This window comes from Fukomys damarensis, unplaced genomic scaffold (genome assembly GCF_012274545.1).
Source record: "Fukomys damarensis isolate Sample0158 unplaced genomic scaffold, DMR_v1.0_HiC HiC_scaffold_24, whole genome shotgun sequence".
NCBI classification, from domain to species: Eukaryota; Metazoa; Chordata; class Mammalia; order Rodentia; family Bathyergidae; genus Fukomys; species Fukomys damarensis.
Window position 1 is genome coordinate 68,106,821 of NW_022900936.1, and position 20,351 is coordinate 68,127,171.

At 45.5% G+C, this 20,351-nt stretch overlaps 1 protein-coding gene across 14 annotated transcripts in view; it reads left to right on the forward strand.

The window, feature by feature from the left end:
* The window catches only part of Kalrn (kalirin RhoGEF kinase), a 584,665-nt gene that overhangs the window by 427,620 nt on the left and 136,694 nt on the right, over window positions 1-20,351 (forward strand). For all 14 annotated transcript variants that reach the window (XM_010618178.2, XM_010618187.2, XM_010618192.2 and 11 more), the window contains one exon: window positions 12,133-12,379. In XM_010618178.2, the coding sequence (XP_010616480.1) occupies window positions 12,133-12,379 (247 nt within the window). The remainder of the gene's footprint in view (window positions 1-12,132; window positions 12,380-20,351) is intronic.

Consider the following 20,351-nt stretch of genomic DNA (forward strand, 5'->3'; position numbering starts at 1 on the left):
TATATATATGAGAGAGAGAGAACAGACAGGCTTGCATCGGTTTGTATTTTCCTCCTCTCTTCTTGGAGAGCTCTAGCCAGCATTTAATATGTCCTTATTGAATGAACAAATGAAGAAACATTAAATTGAGCCAAATCTGAAGCCCTGTAACTTTTACCCTTGAAATCAATTATGCCCCTGAGCAATGTAGATGCATCTAGTTGCTGGGTGGATCTGAGTCCACTGGTTAGAAACCTGCTATTCAGAGTCCCTGAGCTCTGTGCTCGTTCCTACTTTGTTCTCCATTTCTCTCTCTCTCTCACACACGCACACGCACACACACACACACACACACACACACACACACACACACGGAAACATGTGCTTCCAATTTGCAGATGACAAAAAAGCTGGAAGGAATTACCACTGTGATAGAGGAGAGATCTACACTTTAGCTAGAAGATTTAGTTGAATAATGATAAACAGAAGACTCCCTGAGTTAAAATTCTTAGAAGGCCAAGGACAGAAAGGGGAGGAGCTGGATTCAGAAGCCCCTGTTAATTAAGAGTGGGATGTTAGTGGAGTGTTTAGTGACTAAAAGGTCTCCAGGCCACTCTGATAGAAGTTAGTGTCTAGATAGGGAAGGTGAGTGCCCAATGGGTCTGTGCTAGGCAGACCACAGCAAAAGGACTGGGTTCAGTTCTGGGTTCTTCTGTTGGGAGGGATGAAGAATATGATGAAAGTGGAAACCACAGATTTGAGAAGCATTTAAAGGAGCTTCTTGGAAAAGAGAAGACATCAGGAATTCCTTTTCTGGCTCTAATATGCATGAACCTCTATGGAAGAAAACAAGATTTCTTCTGCATTACCCTAGAAGGCACGCTAAAGGTGGATAGAATTCACAAATACAAAACTAATGTTCTTGAAACCATAGTTCTGCACTAGAAGGGATAGTTTCATGAAGTAGAGAGTAAGATAGGAGGGTAGATTAGAAACCCAGAGGCTCAGGGCAGCCTCTGGGTTTCTCTGATCCCTGATCTTAGCTGCCACTCCCAGTTTTGTGACCTCTGCCATGTCAAACATGACTTTGAAAGTCGTCTTTCCACACCGACACCAGTGCATACACTGGAGTCCAGAGTGCTCACCCCAACACCATCGAATGACAGTCAGCCCACGTGCCAGTACCCAGGTGCAGACATGGGCCTTGAACATCACGGCACACTCCTCAGTTGGTATAATCATCACCTTAGCAAAGGTTTCCAGAAAAATATCCTGAGCCCAGAATTCAAAAGTCTTGTTATAGCCGTGCTGTCAGCTATCCTGGGATCCTTGGTCTCCCCGCTCGTGCATTAGGAGGGTTGGATAATCTGACTCACTGATTTACTAACTCATTCATTTAATAAAACAGTCACTATGTACTGCCTTCCAGACACTATATTCCTTAGATAAGTCCCTTCCTCTTTGGAGATTTCATTTCCTCATCTGTAAAATAAGGAGATTGGGTTGTATGAACCTATACTAAGCCGTGAATCTGCCATAGGCTTCCATCACCTCAGCCCATATTTCCTGTCATGCAAGGTCAAGTGAATGCTTTGCTAAAGTCAAATGCTTTGAGTCATTTCTCAGATTTAATAAATTACATTTTTAAAAGGAATGAAAGGATCAATTTCAATTTTTAACTACCAAAGACATATCACGCTAAGACCAAAAAGAAAGAGAATAAAAGAAGCAAAATTTAGCAAATATGCATCCTAACAGGTAGTACTTACTGAGTGCTTATTGAGGCAAGCTTTCAAAACTTTGACGGTCTGCAGATGTCATTAGTATATTGTCACTCTCAGTCGGAGGCTTGAGTATAAAATCCTAGGTGAGAAGTAATCCTCCGAATTTTGAAGGAATTGACCCATTTTCTTTATGCTCTCATGTTGGTGTTAAAATCTGATGTCATTATGACTCTTAATTTGTTGGATTTTACCAGGTTTTATTCTTTCTAAAACTTTTAGAATGTTATTTTTAATTAAAATATATCTGATATTGTGCTTTAGAGTGGATTTTTTTTTTTTAGAGTGGACCTTTTTAAAAAATTCATTACACCAGCTACATGGAGCACCATATTAATTTAGCAATTCTTGCCCTTCAGTTCTGAGAATTCTTCCTTACAATTTATTCCTTTTCTGTCAAAAATTTGTTAAATTGATTCTATAATTTTCTTTTATTTTCCTCCTTCAGTGTTTTTGTTCTGCCTTCTTTCTTTGATATTATCTTCCAACCCATCTATGAAATGTTTCATTTAAACCATAATATTCTTAATTTCTAAGAGCTCATTCACATGCTGTATTTTTTCCCTTTCTGTAGAAGCTTGTTCTTTTTTCATGGATTCAAAATCTTGTCTTAACTTTCTAAGGAAAATTAAGTAGTTGAAAGGTCTTTGTCCTACTTGCATTTATCTTCCTTTGAGTTCCCAGTCTTTCTTGTTTACCTGGTTTGGTCTCAATTGAGGAGGCGGTTCCGGAAAGTCTAGTGATCTGTAGCTGAACAGTCATATGTACGAATGAGGCTCACAATGGCTGCCTGGAGATTCTGAGAGAGGGAGGCAGTTTATTGGCTGGAAAGTCTCACTGTAGTTTGATATCAAAGGGCCATGGAGGGCTCGAGCAGGAGGCTCTCCACGTGTCAATATTTGAGTATCTGTACATCTTTTGGCTTCTCCAGTGAATAACCATCAAATCTGTGTAAAATGTTTACATTCTGCTGCTAGTATTCTGGGAGCCAAGAGGTACAAGTGTGGCACCACCTCTCCTTTCTATATGCAGGCCTCTATTGAACTCCGCTTTTCAGGACAGGTACATAGGGATAGAGGAGGAATCCGAGGTCTTCCCAGACTCCCACCTTATCTTCTCATTTTAGCCCCCACTGCTGCACTGCGCCTTGCACTGCACTGGCCTGGTGCCTCCAGTTCTTCATCCTGTTGGAGTCTGTGGGGAGCTAACCAGCAGGAACTTACATTTCATCTTCCCCATTCTACCAACGCAGATCCTAGTTTTGCATCTGCTTTCTGTCATTGAAAAAAAAAATGTTGACTTTTCTTTTCCACTGTTATCTTCCATTCTCTTTGTTTGTTTTTGGAGGTTTATATCTCTCCTTCAGCCCTTTTCTGATTTTTAGGGGTTATCGGAGATATGGCCAAGAAATAGAAAGGCAGGGTCATTTTTTTTTTCAAAGGAGGCTCAGAACACTTTAAATGGGGCACCTGGAAGATGCTGATGGGAGTGGGTGGGTGGCCAGGGGGAGACCAGCCACTGTAGCCAGACCGCTCTGTGACAAGTTGGGCAGTAATGCATGGCACAGATTTGCACGTGTGCTCAGAGGTCCATATTGATCACCTGCTGCATGCCAGGCATTACCCTAGCCTCGGGAGACAAGACATCAGCAAGGCCGAGCCTGCTTCTCTCTACATTCTGAGGTGGGAGGTGAGCAACAGATAGCACATAACAAGATGGCATGTCAATGACTAATTCTCAGGAAAATTAAATAGGGCTGTGCACTAGAGAGTAAATACAGGAACAACTCCACTCAGAATACTAACACTGGAAGGGGCCCTGAAGTGCAGTTGCGTCATCTGAAGAATGAGGAAAGTCAGACCAGGAGAGGGGAAGGGATCTACCCAGTGCCACATGTAGGAGACACTGTACCCACACGGGGGCTTCCTGATCCTCCCTCCTGCACGCTTTCCACTGTTAGTTACTGTGCAATTCACAGCACCGACAGCACCACCAGACCACCAGACCACCATGCTCCTTTAAGCACCATGGGGAAAAAAACTAACCCAAATAATTCCTTCAGTTGCAGTCAGAAGCAGCTGCCTCATCTCCAACAAACAAAAACAAAGCACAATGTAAGCCTTAGAGTCTTAATTGGACCTGGCAGCTCTGTGGACCTACCAGTGTGTGTCCTGGAGAAATCCCAGAGCTCCACAACAATTTTCCTAAATGCTCAGACATTGCTTCACACATTTACTTCCAACATTAGAATCAATTCAAGATAAAGCACAGCCCTAAACTCTGGTAAACAGGCTGATTTCTGGAGAGCTCATCGGAGTTTCCCAGTATTGAAGGGATGGGATGTGGTTCAGTAGGGAGGGACTCTGAAGATGCTATACTGAGGCATCCCCAGCAACGTGGGGCTCTCCCAGTGCTTCCACAGTGGCTCTGGAGAAAAGGTAGGAGCTCACCATCAACTGCCCATCAAACCCCCTCAGCATATTATGCCCCCTTGGAATAGTTTCATTGTTTCCCTCATTACGTTTGTTGATTTTTTTTCAAGTTATTATCACCGATGTAATTGCTACTTTCATTGTAAAATAACACTTAAATCAGAAACATTGGGCAGCTAGAAATAAGAAAGCAGGGCAAAATCAAAGGGTAATGAATACCCTTCCTGTCTGTTTTTATGAATAGGTTGTTAAGCACTGATGACTTTCTTCACATAGTCACATGTGCAACATTACATCCTGCCCTTATTTTATTTTTTATTTTATATGACATAAGCAGTTTTGAAGCTATTATGAATATCTATTGGATGCATAAAATCATTCACTTAGTATATATCATAATTACTTAACCATTCCCTTCTTGACAGATTTTTATTTTTTTATTATTTTCACTTTTCTTTTTTTTGGTACCGGGAGTCGAACTCAGGGCCTCATGCTTGCCGGGCAGGGAATGCACAGCTGAGCTACATCCCCAGTCCGAAATTTTTATATTTTTGTTTTAAGGTTGTTTTTTTTGTTTTTGTTTTTGTTTTTGTTTTGTTTTGTTTTGTTTACAGTACTGAAGATTAAACTGAGGGCCTTTGCAAGGAGCTACATCTCCAACCCATTTAAAAATATTTTATTTTTTAAGACTGGGTCTCACTGTTGCTAATTTCACTGGGCCCAGTTCTAACTGTCTTTTCTGTTTAGTTTTGTTTTGTTGTTCATTTTGTTTTGGAGGGTTGTTTTATTTTGTTTTGTTTGAGATAGGGTCTTGCTATGTAGTTCAGGCTTGCCTTGAACTCACAGCAATCTTCCTGCCTCAACCTCCCAAGTTCTAGGATTACAGGTATGTACCACCACACTTAGCTAGTTTAAAGGCTGTTGTTTGTTTTGTTGATTTGATTTGTTTGTAATATTTTTGTGAAGTTTTCCTCATTTTGTCTCCATTTTTTGCAGTTGGAAGGGAATCATAACATTCCATGTTGAGGCATTTCATGGTAAGGGACACTCCCTGATTAAATGCAGTCACCCTCTGATAGTAGAACCCAGGCATTAGTAGCAGGTACAAGGAGTGTGGGGAAGGAGAGGACAGTCTTCCCCAGGAGCTGATAGGACTTCTCAGTGGCCTTGAATAGTGCCAGGCTCACATCTCCAGTGCCGCCTGTGGTCTCTCATGTGGCCGTTCCTCTGTGGACATCAGTGCATATGAATTCTGTGTCTCATCCAGGAGAGGAGCAGGGGGGATATTCAGGTAGAGGAAGTGAGGGAGCGGGCCACCAGAGAGGAGGAGGATGTCTGCTCTGACAGGCGTGCTGGAACACGATTTCCTGTTGTGTCAGCCTGGCTGAGCAGGGGCTAGGATTATCAGCATGCCTGGGTGGCAGGTATCGGAGCAGTTGCCAGACTGGGGAAAGGGGACCTTCTCATGAGAGCTTCCTGGAGAGCAGTTTATGAAAAGACAAGAGTGGTCCTCATTTTCCCTACAGGTATCCTGGGTCCCACCATCTCTTGACCAGCACATGCAGACTTGGAGAACCTTCAAAAGTGTCTAAGTCACCTTCCCTAGACACCCTTAGACCAGTTCTTCTAATTAGCTTGGGTCAGGGCAAGACTCCATTAAGATGATTTAAAAGGAAAAATTATGGATTTATTTGCATAATTTGTATGCATATATACATTTGGTACAGTCTATTTTTTGAAAAGCATTCATCAAAATCTTGATTCTGTTTTCATTTCTTCTTCTTTCCTTCCAAATTTAAATAATAATTAATACTTCTAGGGCTTATTTTTTGGACAAGCACTTAAAAAGTAAACTCTGTTTAAGCTTTCCAAGGTGCTTTATACTTATTGTTTCATTTAATCTTCATAACAAACTATGAAGTCAATATTGCTATCCCCCATTCCACAGATGAGGAAATTGAGGCAGAGGCTAAGTTACTTACCCCAGCCCCACAGCTGGTGAGGGGCTCCAGAGTCCATCCCCTTCACTTCCACACTATGCTGCTTCTAAATCAGGTGGAGACACAGTTGCTGAGGCCCTGAAATGACAACAGTAGGATGCTGAGTGGAAAAGTATCCTCGATCTCTGAATGTCACTGGAAAGCCACCAAAGAACACTTGTGATCTTTTCCCATAACATGAGAAAGCTCACAGGGGTGATCTAGCTTATGCTATTTACACAAGATGGGGATTTGGTTATTCTCCAAGTACTAACCAAGCAACCACAGATCTAAATGAAGGTGATCATTTATGGAGAAACTGAGTAAGGATAGTGACAATGCAGGGAGGATTGTGAGGGTGATTAGGAAGCCTCCCTGTGTGGGGAGTAGTCTGTGCTGGAAAGAAATCCCTGCACCTGAAAAATAAGGATGGGAGGAGCTCCTTCCACCCCTCTGGGAGGCATCACAGTGGGTAAAAGACCAAGCCAAAGAACCAGCCCCATTGGGAATGGCCAGTACCCAAAAAAGAGAGCCTGGAAAAGCAAAGGCAAGGACCTGAACATTAACTCAGCAGCAGCCCCTTGGAGGAAACCCAAGTAGACAATTCCCATCAAAAAGCTGAGCAGACCTTAGGCAGGGTTCTGGGGAAGTAGGCAGGGAAAATGCACAAGAAATCCCCAGAAGGGGGCTGATAGATAGGCTGGAAAGGCCAGACAGGACCTCAGGACAGTGAATAGAATAAGATTCCAGAAATGAGCGTATGAGATCAGAGAAGAATCAAAAACACATCTGACTTCACTCTGAGATTCTGTGCTACCAATTCAACTCCCAATAAGTTGGTCTTAGAATATGAAATAAGGTTGAATTGATTTAAAGTTAAATGTCCATAGCAGAAGGTAAAGATTATGCCATGAAAATACAATATGGCTTCCAATTTTGGAACAGGGCGTGTAGATATAAGAATGATATCAGACCTCTAAATGATATAGGGGAGACATTGTAACTCTTAACCTGTTAGATTTCAGATATACTGTTTGTGTTCTCTAAAATTGAAGAATGAATTTTAGGAACAACGGAGGTTAAGAGTAGGAAACATTTATTGAGAGATTTCAGCTCCTGAGAGGCAAGGGGGGAGTCTGGAATGGGTGTTCAAGAACCCCACTTTTTAGGGAAAGTTTTTTAAATCACAACCTCATGGGTACAAACATGGGTTAAAGCTATGATCAACCAATAAGGTTACAAGTGTAGCCACTTAGGCAACCATGATCCAATGGGGAAGCAAGTCACGTAGCAAGTGGACATGGAAAGAACAAAGAACTTCTTAGGAAGGTGATGGGTCTGAGGGTCTTGGTCACCTACCAAGGTGATGTCTATCTAGACTTCATGAGACCAGGTGTTACTACTTATCTTATCTCTTGGGGAAGTATGCAGGCCTAGTCCTTCTTTATCTTGAGGTCTGGCCTCTAACTGAAGTGCCTCTGGTCACAGTTGTAATGTGTTTTCATCTTTTGCACTGACAGCCCTATCTGACTGCCTATAACATTTCTACCAACTTAGCCATCTATAATGGTAGGCCTTCCTGGAGCCCATGGAGTCTCAGGGGACCTGTGTAGGGACTCAGAGGGAAAGGACAGGCACCCTTCTACACCCCTGATATCAGCAGAGGACACCCAGTCAGCTGGCACATTGTGCACTGAGAGCATGGACCCAGCTGTGCCTTGGGAAAATCACTGAATGAGTGATCTTAGAAAAAGTAGGGGGAAAAAAGCAGTTTTTACATTTAGGTGGATAGAAAGGATCTGCTCAGCAGGACCTGCTTTTCCCTTAGAATATTTGAAGGAAGAGAGGCTTGGATGTTGTGTTTTTGTTTTTGATGACCAGCATAAATCAGCTTAGTGGCAAGTAAAAAGGCATTTAAAAGGGGAGCAACCAGAAAGGTGCCTCTGTGTCAAATCTGCATAGGATGATGAGGTGAAGACTGCTGTCAAAATGAAGAGCTGTACCTCTCAGGAGCAGACCAGCAGCAGGAGGGGGAAGAGTAAGCCTTCTAGTTAGAGCAGGCAAGGAGCAGACCAGAGGCCCTAGGAGATTATGGACAGAATCAAAGTACAGAGCCATGAAAAGGAGAGAATGGGCAGAGCAGCAGAAGAAAGAAAGCATCAGAGAATTGAGGATAGAGGCCAGGGAGGGAAAAGCAGAAGTAAGTGAGTGTTTAAGGAATTAAAAGTAACTATTAAGGTAGAGGTCAAAGGAAGAGAGTGAGGGAGTGAGAGAGGGAGAGTGGTAGGGACCAGGGGCTATGTGCTCCTTGGGCCGAGAATGGGTCCACCCTGGGAGGGATCAGGTGATCAAAAGCCAAACCCAGGAACCAGGCACAGAAGGGAAGTAGGGAATGGACTCGCAGCTCCTGGTCTGTGTCTCGGTGGTTAGTAAGTGAAGAGGAGAGAAAACAGGGAGAAGATGTAAGCTGCATCAGCCTATCTAAGGTGACTTAGGAAGAAAAGTTCTGCCAAAATAAAAACAAGGAAAAAAAGAAAATTAGAACACACAAAAGAGTCATCTCTGAAAAAGAAATGGTAAAAATGAAGCCAAGTGCAAGGAACTTTCTGTAGGCCTAAAGGAGGAAATGAGAAGACAAATATACCAGGCAATCTAGAATAAAAATCTCAACAATTTGCCAAGAACATTAAAACTGTTTTTAAGGGGCTGTGGGAAAGAAAAGAATTAGGACAAAACAAAGAGATGTCATTTGCAACATTTTCTACTACATAAACATAAGAGACCTGGGACCAGAGATTTAACTCTAGGAGAGAAACAGGGGCTTTCAGAAGGTGCCGCTGCAAACGACCCAGGTGAGGTGGCCAGAGGGAGACCAAAGGACCGGCAGAGGGGTTCACTAGTCCTTTTGAAATGGAAGGAGAGGGTTTGGGGTTCAGCTCAGTGGTAAAATGCATGCAAGCCTGGGGCTTTGGGTGCAGTAGGAGAGACCAAGGCCAGAGGATTTCAAGTTTGAAACCAGACTGGGGCTACTTTGTAGCTTAGCAAAATCCTGTCTCCAAACTTTTTTTTTTAATTTTTTTGAAATGCTGGGGTTGTCATTCAATGTAAAGGCTTTGGTTCAATCCCCAGAGTGGGTTTTGAGAAAGAGAGCTACTGACACACACGGAAGAGTACAGCTGTCAGAAAGAGAAACCAGCAATGTGCATGTCTAAGAAATGATGCATTCATATTTGTGAGGGGATATGGTTTTTACTGGTTAATGATCCTCTCTAAACAACTAACTCTCATAAAGCAGGAATGAATCACACTTAAGAATTGAAGAAAAAGTCTTTTAAGTGTGTCAAGATCTTTTAGCCTCTCTGCCCCTCACTGCTCTACTGACGGGGCTTTTGAAACTTTGCCATACTGATTGCAGTCCTGGTTTCCTGGGCAATACTTCTCAAATGCGTGCCCCTGATCCCTGGGCAACCGTAATACCTCCCTGTTGCTCTGGGGAGACGATGAGCAGGGACTGTGTCAGAGGCAGCCCCCACTTGACACTATCTCATCTATTTCTCCCACCCCTCCCCTGTTTGCCACTCTTTAGAATTCTCTTCTTGCCAAGAAATGAAGTGGAGCGGAGTGGAGTAAATCTTTTTGACCGAGCTGTTGGGGTGAGGTGCACAAGGACATTCATCCTGTGTTTGAACCATAATGGTTTTTTGGGCTGAATCTAAAGCTTAAGCATGGTTATTTATTAGCAGAAAGCTGGAAAGACATTGTCCATTGATCTTTCCTCTTCTCCTGTGTGCACTGAGCAGGTTATAGTAAGCAAACACCACCATCCAGTGTTGTGCCCAGACTCCTCTCGGGGGCCAACGTCTTTATCCTTTCATACTCCCTTCCCTGAAGATCCCACCCCCTCCCCTCACCCTACGCTGTAATCTGGTTGTGACTTGCGCTAGGGGGGCAGCGGGTCTTGTGTATGGGTGTCATCATGTGGGATGTTTGCAGGAGAAACACCTCCACTCTAGTCTGCAAAGGACTTCACCTGTACTGTACTCAGCCTGAAAGGGCTGTGCGGTGCACCTCTGGCCATGTATATGCTTGGCCCCAGGAGAGAACCAGGACTACCTGGTGTTGGTACAAAGGAGCAGAGCTAGGGGGTCTGCATTTTATAAGCTCTTGACGGGAATTTTTATGCACTCCTTATGTGCAGCCCATCGTGTGGGCATTTCTGAGCTTAAATGTGCTGCCTTGTGAGACGATGGTGACAGTGTTGCCTGCCTCACACAGGTCCTTTGCTAACTGTTCAAGAGGTAAGCTAGAAACCATCCTACTACCTCCTTCACTAAATGGCACATTAGGGAAGATGGCACCAAGAGAGTGAGAGTGGGGAGAAGAGCCTGTGTGTTTGTCTAATGGAGCAGGGAAGTTAATCCGAGAAAATGACCAACAAGCGTGTTTTCCTCTTCTCCCTTCTCTTTCCCCCTTCTGCCTTTTGTCCTGCAGATTTCCCTACCTTCCCTCTCTGGGCACTGTACCAGGCCTGCCCCTGGAATATGCTCAGCACAGGCCCTCTGATCTGTGGTTCTCGGTGATGCATTTTGTAAGCACCAGTCTGCGGCATCCTTTAACCTTTCCTCTGACATTCAAGTCCCCTTTAGTGGAAATCTCCCATGGTTCTGAATGCCAGGCTTTTGACCGCGGTGGAGCTGCTCTCTACTCACCGTGCCATTCCCTGGGCCTCATTCTGTAGGAGCACCCCTCCCAGAATATGTGTGACTGGCGTACAGCGCATTAGGATGTGTGCATTAACATGCTGGTACAGACTTTTCATGGAAGGCTCGAGTCAGAGGTGCACAGACTGAAGTTGAGCTCCCTGGTGGTGGTACAGTAGGAGTTTTCCCTTTGAGCCACTCGTACGGGTGGGCTTTGGAGGATAGCAGGCTGGCCTCAGCTCTTCATCCCTGCCCTTCCCGCCCCTTCACTCTGCCCCTAAGGGCAGCTGCTGTTACAATCTAGCAGACTCTGTTCTTAGTTCTGTGAGACACCCTGTTTACTCAGTGGGTTTCGAGTGAAGTCAGAGGAAAGAGGACATACCCCTGAGATTAGAAGTGAACAGTCTCAGTGAGCAGCTAGTGCGTTCTTCCTGCCACCAGGGTCTCTGCTCCTTTCAATTGGTTCTGCCCCAGGATTGGGGGGGGAGTGTACAGTCCTGGGGAGGTGGAGTGCAGCCCTGTGGCCTCACAGGGGCAGCCTGTGTCCCTCCATGTGCCGGAAGGCCCTTGCTTCCAGCCCATTCTTCCCTGGCCCCCAGTGGCCAAGCCAGTGTGGAGCAACCCTCTTCCCCGCAGGGAGGTGAGGTTTTGCCTTTGCCTGTGAGTTGAAGCCCCACGCTTCTTTTGGTACTCTCATCCTGGGTTGTAGGCCAGTGGCTCCAGTGAGGGATGGGAATGGAGGTGCTGCAGTGGTCAGAAGGAAGGGCAGTCATCTCTTCCATTATTCCCAAACAGTGACTAGACTCAGACGAGAGCCAGTGAGTTAGAAACTGATGCCAGCATGGTTGGAGTCCGAAAGGTGGCAGTGCAGGCAGGGATGGGACATAGGGTAGGAAGGGATGTTCAGGGAAAGAATTAGACGGCATATTGGGCTGGAAACTTGGCAAAAGAGTAATAGAATTTCTTCTAACGAAGCAAGAAGGAATTAGAAGCAAAGCCCTTGTTCTGGACGGGATCCTGACTGGCTACAGCTAAAGCTCCTGGGTGACCAAGTGACACTGTGCTAATTACCTTTTCTCTTGTTTTCTTTCCTATTCCCAACTCTTTGTATCTTCTGCATTCTGTGTACCCTAAACCCCATCTTTTCCTCTCTTCCCTCCTCTTCCTTCTCTGCACTTCCCTCTCTCCTACCTTCTCCCATATTCTCCCCTCCTTCCTCCACACTCTCCTGCTCTGCACCTGCCTCCCACGACTACCAAAGCTCTCCGGTGGATGTGAGTTGACCGTGGTCCTCCAGGACTTCAACGCAGGCCACAGCAGCGAGCTGAGCATCCAGGTGGGGCAGACGGTGGAGCTGCTGGAACGGCCCAGCGAGAGGCCAGGCTGGTGTCTGGTCCGCACCACAGAGCGGAGCCCACCTCAGGAGGGCCTGGTCCCTAGCAGTGCCCTGTGCATCTCCCATTCCCGAAGCAGCGTGGAGATGGACTGCTTCTTCCCCTTGGTGAAAGGTAGGTGGAGTGGAGTGGGAGGGAAACACCATGACACTGACCTGTCCCATGAACCCACTGGGTTCATGTCTGGGATTTTGTTCAGGGACCTGGTGTTAGAGAGGATGAGTTCGAAGCTTGAAGAGAAAGAGCTACTGGTAGCTGTGTGACTTCGTAGAGTCTGGCTCCTCTTCAAAATGAAGATCTTAGGATCTCTAAGCCTTCTCCCCACTTTCCCATCACATCCCAATGCATGTAGAAAAGTCTGCCTCTTATGCCCCAATGTGGCCTGGACTCTTCACCTGCTCCCTGGGCCCCCTCTCTCCCTCTATAACAACTGCTGGCTCTCTGATCCCCAAAATATTCACCCTGACACACAGAGACTCAGGCACTCGCAGGAGCTGGCCACAGCACAGTAGGCTTGACCCACCACTCACTGATTTCCTTTGATGGACCAGTTCTTGGGGCTTGGCTTGTATTTTTGGGTATGCTCCGTGTTTTCTCCTCATGCCTCGTATTCACTTTTTCTCACACCAGGGATACTGAGCTACTTAAAATAATGGTTCTAAGGTCAGAGTCAGCAGGGTCTTCAGGAAACTGAGGCCCGGAGAGTAGGGCAGAGCTAGGTCTTTCTTAGCTCTTAGCTGTTTTTTGTAACTGGTTAGTTACATCAGCATCAGAGACACCTTCTCTGCAGACTTGTGCTACATATTTATAGGAAAAGAAGAAGGTAATAAATGACCTTGCTGTGTCAGAGGCAGGGACAAGAGTCACCGTGAGACCTGTTGCCTGGTTGATAGATACTCTGAGCTCATGCATTTCAAATATCCTGGTTCTGGAATTCTGACTGGTCCCTCTCCCTTTGGAGAGACCTCACTTCCTGTTTCTGTCCAGTAGATGGCGGTAGCAGGCTGCAGCATTTGTTGGCCCAACTTCCATCCAGCTCCCTAGGTGGTTTCTAGTAACAGCTAAAACTACCTCCTGATTCTTCTCACATACCTGAGCCTCTCCCCTGGTTGGCCATCACTGGCCTTCCCCGCTTTCCGCTGAGGACTTTCATGTCGTTGTGTGGGGATTTATAACTGCAGGTGTAGTTCTCACTATTGAAGTAGCCCACTGGAGAAACTCCTAGTCCCAGGCAAGAGGAGAATCAAGAAACTCGGGAATATGGTTCTGTTTGGAGTCTAGGGATGAGTGGGACTCACAGCAGGTAGATTGTTGTAGGGGTGGAGTGAGGTAATGAGTACCACAGTGCCTATAGTCACACTGGTTGTCTTAAGCTTGTGTTGTGTCGTTTGTCATAGGTTAATCTAGAAAAAATGACTAAAAATTCCCACCAGTGCAGTGAAAGGACCCCATCTGCATACACAAAACCTGGAAAAGGCTAACTCCCCACAGGTCCTCAGGAGTGGGTCCTTCATCGGGAAGGACTCACCTTCAGTACTCAAAGACTTCTTAACCTGGCCTGGCCTCCCTGGCCCATGCCTAAGTGAAAGCCCATGGATAGGTGTCCCAGCTGGGCCCAGCACAGGTAGGAGGAAGCACACAGTGGGGTCAGTAGTCCAGATGTAGGGGTGGAATCATTCTGGGAATGCTCTGCTACAGAGAAGGAAATCCTCTTGACCATTGGACAGAGCAGGGGGTGGATTTAGGTAAAAATGGGAACTGAAGATCAGGAATGGAAAAGAGAAGCACGAGAGAAAGGAGGGAGAGAGGCAGTCGTAGACTTTCCCAGCTGATGCCACCAGCCCGCAGGACTTCCTGAGGGTGCCCCCTGCATCTATCATCTGTTTTGTTGGCTCTTTTTATTTGCAGGTTGGTTCCTCTCTCCCCAAGCATAGGCCAGTGAGGCTGGGCCTTCAAAAAGCAACCTGTGAGCTCTCACTTCTCTCACCCTTGTGAGCTCAGACTGTGGAGGTACCTGGCTCCCAGGAGTTAGGGCCCAGGTCTCTGTTTTTCACCACGTACCACTGTGCCCGTAACACGACTCTGCCTGAGAAAGCAGAGCTGCGGTGAGCTGCTCTTGCTTGCGTTCCAGCTGTGGCAGATCGGCCTTTGCTTCTCTCCACTGCAACTTGCCCGTGGTGGCTGCTCCTCCTTAGAACTGATGCAGAACATGCTGTTGTGCCTAGGAGAGGGGCCTCCTCTGGGGTCTTGGAGGCTAGAATTGACTTCTTTTTCAATGAGCAGTGTGAAGCAGGAAATATCTGTGATGTGCTGTGTGTTTTGTGAGTCTCAGGTCACAAGTGGGACTCTAGGTATGCAGAATGCTAGGCCAAGAAGGAAACTTGGAATATCACTAGAGTAGGACCCTCACTCCTGCTGCACCTTAGAGTCACCTGGGAGCTTTCCAAGATGACATTCCCCAGTCCCCTCCTGCAGGAGCTGAAATCAGAACCTCTAGGATGGCTGGAAGGTTCCGTACTGTGTATTTTTAATGCTCCATAGACATCAGTGGTACAGCCTCTGTTGAGATCCACTGCATCATCCCAGTCTCCTTTCTGCCAAGGAGACTGTGGCACACAGGAAGGACAGGAAGGAAGGAAGACTGTGGCACACAGGAAGGCCCAGGGAGAGCTCTTGACAGAGCAGAATTAGACTGGGGCTCCCAGCCTCACTCTGCGCAACTCATGCTGGGGTTGGCAAGAAAGACCAGAGCTGTGTGACAAAGTCAGCTGGGACCTGCCTTTCCTGTTACTCTGGGACTGACTCCTCTTACTCTTGACATCTCAGGGCTGGTGGTGGGCAGCACTTCCCAAGGGATGGAGACTTTTGGCGGGTGGGAGCTAGATATGGTCTCACTAGTCTGGAACTCACTCTGTAGCCCAGGCTGTCCTCAAACTCACAGTGATCCTTCTGCCTAAGCCTCCTGAGTGGTGGGATTATAGGCATGTGCCACCAGGCCCTGTGAGGACAGAGACTTTGAAGCAATGTTTTTCAACTCTGGATGCATCTTAGATCCACCTGGAGGAGACTTTAAAATATTGATGCCTTACTCTACCTGAGAAATTAATTCTGGACTTTGGTATCAGTTTGTTTGTAAATTATTTGATGATTCTGATGTGCCATGAAGGTTCAGAACAACTGCTTTATGGGTTCGGTATTCCCAGGATATCAAGTTTAGGAGCTACTTAAAGACGTATCAGAACTAATGTGGTGGTTTATGCCTGCATTCCGTGCTACTCTGGAGGCTGAAGCAGGGAGATCACCAGTTCAAGGCCAACCTGCGCTAAGCAAATTAGTGACCCTGTCTCAAAATAAAAAGTGAGAAACGGGCTTAGGGTATAGTTCAATGTGAAGTCCCTGTGCTCATTCCCCCAAACCAGGAGGAAATTTACAAGATACCTCAAAGGGGTTAGGAGGTAATTTTTAAATGATATAAAGAACTGCAAGTCGCCAACAAAAAGCAAAATAGACTTGAAAATGCCAAGGGACTTGAACAGATATTTCTCCAATGAAGATAGCTAATGGCCACTAAGATACTCAAAATTAGATACCTCTCCTCACCATTAGGATGGATAGTATTTGAGAGAGAGAGGTGGGTGGGGGAGAAATAGTTGTTGGCCAGGATGTGAAGAAATTGGAATGATTTTGCAGTGTTGATGGGAATATAAAATGGTGCCACTACTATGGAAAGCAATGTGAGTTTCCTCAGAAAATTAAAAATAGAATTACAGTGTATCATGAACTCAATTTGCTCTACAATTTTGAAAAAGATAGCCACATTTGGGTGTGTGGGAAAAGATGGCCACAGTTGTGTTTGTCACCTGATGTCATTTGCAAACAAAAACAAAATTTTTCCAAATGCTTCCGTTTACAAACCAAGTTGTTTGCAAAGAAAAGTATTCCTGAACCAAGGTACCACTGTATATGCCCCAGCAATCCCATGTGGGTATATATCCCAAAGAACCAAACCCAGAGACACAGAGAGCTGGACGCCATGCCCACAGCAGCATTATTCACGACAGCCGGAAGCCAGAAGCCACCTGAGTATCTACTGATAGATGAGTGAAGTATGGCCTGTTGTTTGGTCTTAAAAAGGGGGTAAAATCTGACACAAGTTACTTCATGGATAAACCTTGAGGACATTATGCTTAGTGAAATAAGCCAGATAAATGCTGCATTATTCTACTCATATCAGGTATCCCGAATAATCAGCTGTACAGAAGCAGAAAATAGAATGGTGATCATTGCCAGGTGCTGGGAAACGGAATAATGGGGAGTTATTGTTCAGTGGATACAGAGTTTCAGTTTTACGGGATGAAAAAGTTCTGGATGGGACGGTGGTGGTAATTGCACAATAATGTGACCAAATATTTCAGAGCTCTGCGCTAAAAATGGTGAAGCTGGTTTAAAAAACAAATGTTGGTCCTGTGTCTTTTCTGTCACAAGCTCCAAAAAGCAGTTTAGGTTCTTCTATCCCCAGCTGCACAGAACATCTGAGCTCCTTTTCTTTTCCTGCGTGCTTCTTCCCACCTGGGACTGGACGCACAAGCCTGTGCCTCTTTGCTTAGTGGATGCCGGGCCCAGGACTTCCACAGCAAGCCCAGGAAGTAGGAATGGATGTCCTGGGGTGGAGGGGCAGCAGTCCTCCACTCTTGCTCTTTATGGGGATCTTTCTCATGATTCCTGCTGCAAGCACCTAGCTAGCCGCAGGAAAGCTCACCAGGCTCTGGAAGGTAGTACAGAACAGGGAAGAGTACAGGCTCTGCAGGCAGGCGCCACCAACGGCCTGGGAATGCCGAGTAAGTCTGTGATGCCACTGATTGACACTAAGCTGCAAAAGTACCTAACATTTATTGGGTATGTGGTAGGTAAATATCTTCATACTAACAAGTTAATATTTTCCCATTTTACAGACAGGGAACAGACTTAGATTAGGTGACTTGCTCACAGTCACATAGCTCATGAGCAGGAGACCTCAATTTGAGCTCAGCTCTGTTCACCTCACCCCGTTTTCCCGAGCCTAAAGGCGTAGAGACTAGAACTTTACCCTCCACTGACAAGGCTCCCATGAATTAATCAGTCTGTCTGCATAAGGATTCAAAGACAATAACCCTTTTACAAACCTTGTACACACCGCATCCTCATTCCCCCTTCACCTCTAGTCCCACATGTCCCTCTCCCTGGGAGTAGGAGAAGCAATGAGAGATGGACTTGGACCTGTGCACGCTCAGCCCATTGATAAGACCCCAATGCCCATGCTGGGGCAGGTGGAGTATGCAGCACTCTGGACAACAGGTCGAGCTTGGTTGAGCTGTGATAGGGGCCAGCCAAGCCCTGGAGCTGGTCCAGCCTGGCAGATTTTTCTGCCCAACAGGAGCTCCCTGCACTTTCCACTGCAAGGAGCCAAATTGCTAAAAAAGTTATGGCCCCCTGCCTTTCCTTTCCCCTGCTCTGCCTAGGAGAGTCTTCCTAAAGTCTCTCTCTCTCTTATTTTCCAGTATAATTCTGCATTAGCATCCCTCATCTCAGGTTTTTAGTTTACTCCACAATGCCTGACATCGTAAGAAGCTAAAATAAATAAAGGATGAGTTTTCCCAAAAGTTTCTTTCAGGTGGGAAGTAACTGGTTCCACACTACAGCGGGCTGGTCCCTACAGTCCCTCTTCCTTGGTACCAGCTGTGTCTGTAATTAACCAGATGTGAGGCAGCCACTTTGAAATTCAGAACTTATTTCCTCCTAGAAGCAAAATTACACTTGGGAGCTGATGAATGAGAGTGAGAATTGGTTGCTGCACTAGCCTACACAATTTTATTTCATAATAACATTGCCAAATTACAGTGTTCACGATGAAAAGTAGTTTTTAAAAGGTGTTTTTAAAAATCACAGTACTGTTGAATAAGACTAACTGAAACCAAAAATAATGCATTTGCATAAGAAATGTAATTAACTTAGTGCTGCTGACTCTTCTGAGAAAAAAAAATGTGTTTAAATATAGAAGAAAATGCATTAGTAGAGATCCTAAAAGGAGCTCCTAATCATTTTTTCAGAATTATAAGAAGTTATAATTGAAACTTTCTTTTTATAAGTGAATAAAAGTGGTCCTTGATTAGATCTTATTTCACTTTGGAAAATGGATTCTTTGAGCTCTTGGAACCCTAGAAGTTCTGAAAAGCACCTGAAAAGTAGTCAGTTTGCCCTTCCCTTAATGCAGGTAACCCTTCCACGGGTCAACCACACACGACTTCAGCACTCCAAGGGACTGGGAGCATATTACTTCTGGAAGAAGGCCTGTTGGGTCTTAGTGCACTTCTCATACTAGAAAATTTCTCATACTTAGCACTGAAAACCAGCGCTGGAACAAAGTGATATGTGTAATAGATACAGGGCTGGTAAGTGTAGCTCAGTGGTAGAGTGCTTGCTTGGCACACCTGAGCCTTCCTAAGGTATAAGAACCTAATGATTTCCCCATAAATAGTTTTATTAAATTTTTAGCACAGAACAAAACATTTTTAATTAAATTCAACAATCCTGACATGCTTAAAGTGATTGTTTGTGGATTAGTAATCCTTTTAAACACCCTGGTTTAAACCTTGTACTGGATGGACATGGGTACACCCTGGTCTCTCACTAACAGACCTCTGACCCAGTGTCCTTTCTGGGGACAGGGCATAGAGGTGAGTGTCTTCCTCCCTGAGACATTCTATAGACCGGTCAGGTTTCTTTCTTTTTCTAGTTATTTCTTTTTCAGGGGCACTGGGGATTGAACTCAGGAACTTGCACTTGCAAGGCAGGCGCCAGCACCACTGAGCTAAATCTCTGGCCCTTTCTAGTTATTTCTGACAGTCATTCATACTCTGTTCTAAAATAGCTTCTTTCCCCCTGCTGCTGGGGATCAAACCCAGGGCCTCACACAGTGCTTGCCTAAGCACTCTACCAGTGAACTACATCACCAGCCCTAAACCTTTCATTCCTGAAAGTTCTAAAACTGCTTTTTATTTATTTTTTCTCCACATTAAGCATCTTTGGTAAAGTATTTCCAAGTGCCCTGTGCTTTATGCAGCCCCATAAATACCTCTATTTTGAAGTTTAATTTATTAAGTTGTATCATATGAAATTTCTATTTTTGTAGTAAAACGTGGTTGGATATCACCAATTTCAGAAAGTTCAACCTAATATGCACAGTCAGCTTACTCTTCTTTAAGAGGACCCTCATACTTCCCTGGGGAAACAGGGGAGAACAGGCGTCTGGTTCTGAACTAGTCAGATGGGCCCCAACTAGGACAGTGCATGGAGTGAGGAGCCACTTACTCTGAGCGGTGGTCACTGCGTCTTCTTGGGCTTAGAGAAGCTGGTAAAAATGCCTGTCTCAGAATTCCTGGGGGGAGATTCAAGGATGACAAAAGCGACCTTTGAATCATAAGGTTGGCCTTGTCAGTCTGTGCACACGGTCATTCTTTAGGATGAAACGTAGTACTGCTGTGCCATGCAGCAGGCTGTGTGAAGAGAGGAGGAGAGATGTCAGCATCACCAAGAGTCCCGGGGGTGGGGGGGACCGTGCACCTGGATCTGGCTCCATGGCTGAAGAGCTGACGACCTTGGTCAAAACACTGAAAATCTATACAGTGGAGTCGAACTTCTGTCTCTGCTTTTATCCATGAGTTTTTCAGAGACCACATTATCGTCTCCAGTCTGCATCCGGCCCCTTCCATTTCTGGCCCGCCCTGTTCCCTTTCCCTAGTCTACCAACCGCTATTCCATCTAGCTGCATGACTTCCAAGGAAGTATTGAATCATTCCTGTCTTCTATCTCTCTTTCACCCAGAGAACCAAGATCACATCTGATAGATCTGAGTAGAAAATTCGTTTTTCCCTGGCTTGCCCACGGCACCTGAAAAACCTGTTCTCTTGGCAACTCCTTCGGGTCACTGGAGGTAGCTTTAAAGCATGCTTTCTTGGTGATGATGGTTGGTCTGTGACAGAGAGCTGTGCTGAGACTGGCTAGCATGTGTATGAGGGCATCTCTCTTCAAAGGAGAGCACAGAGGGGAG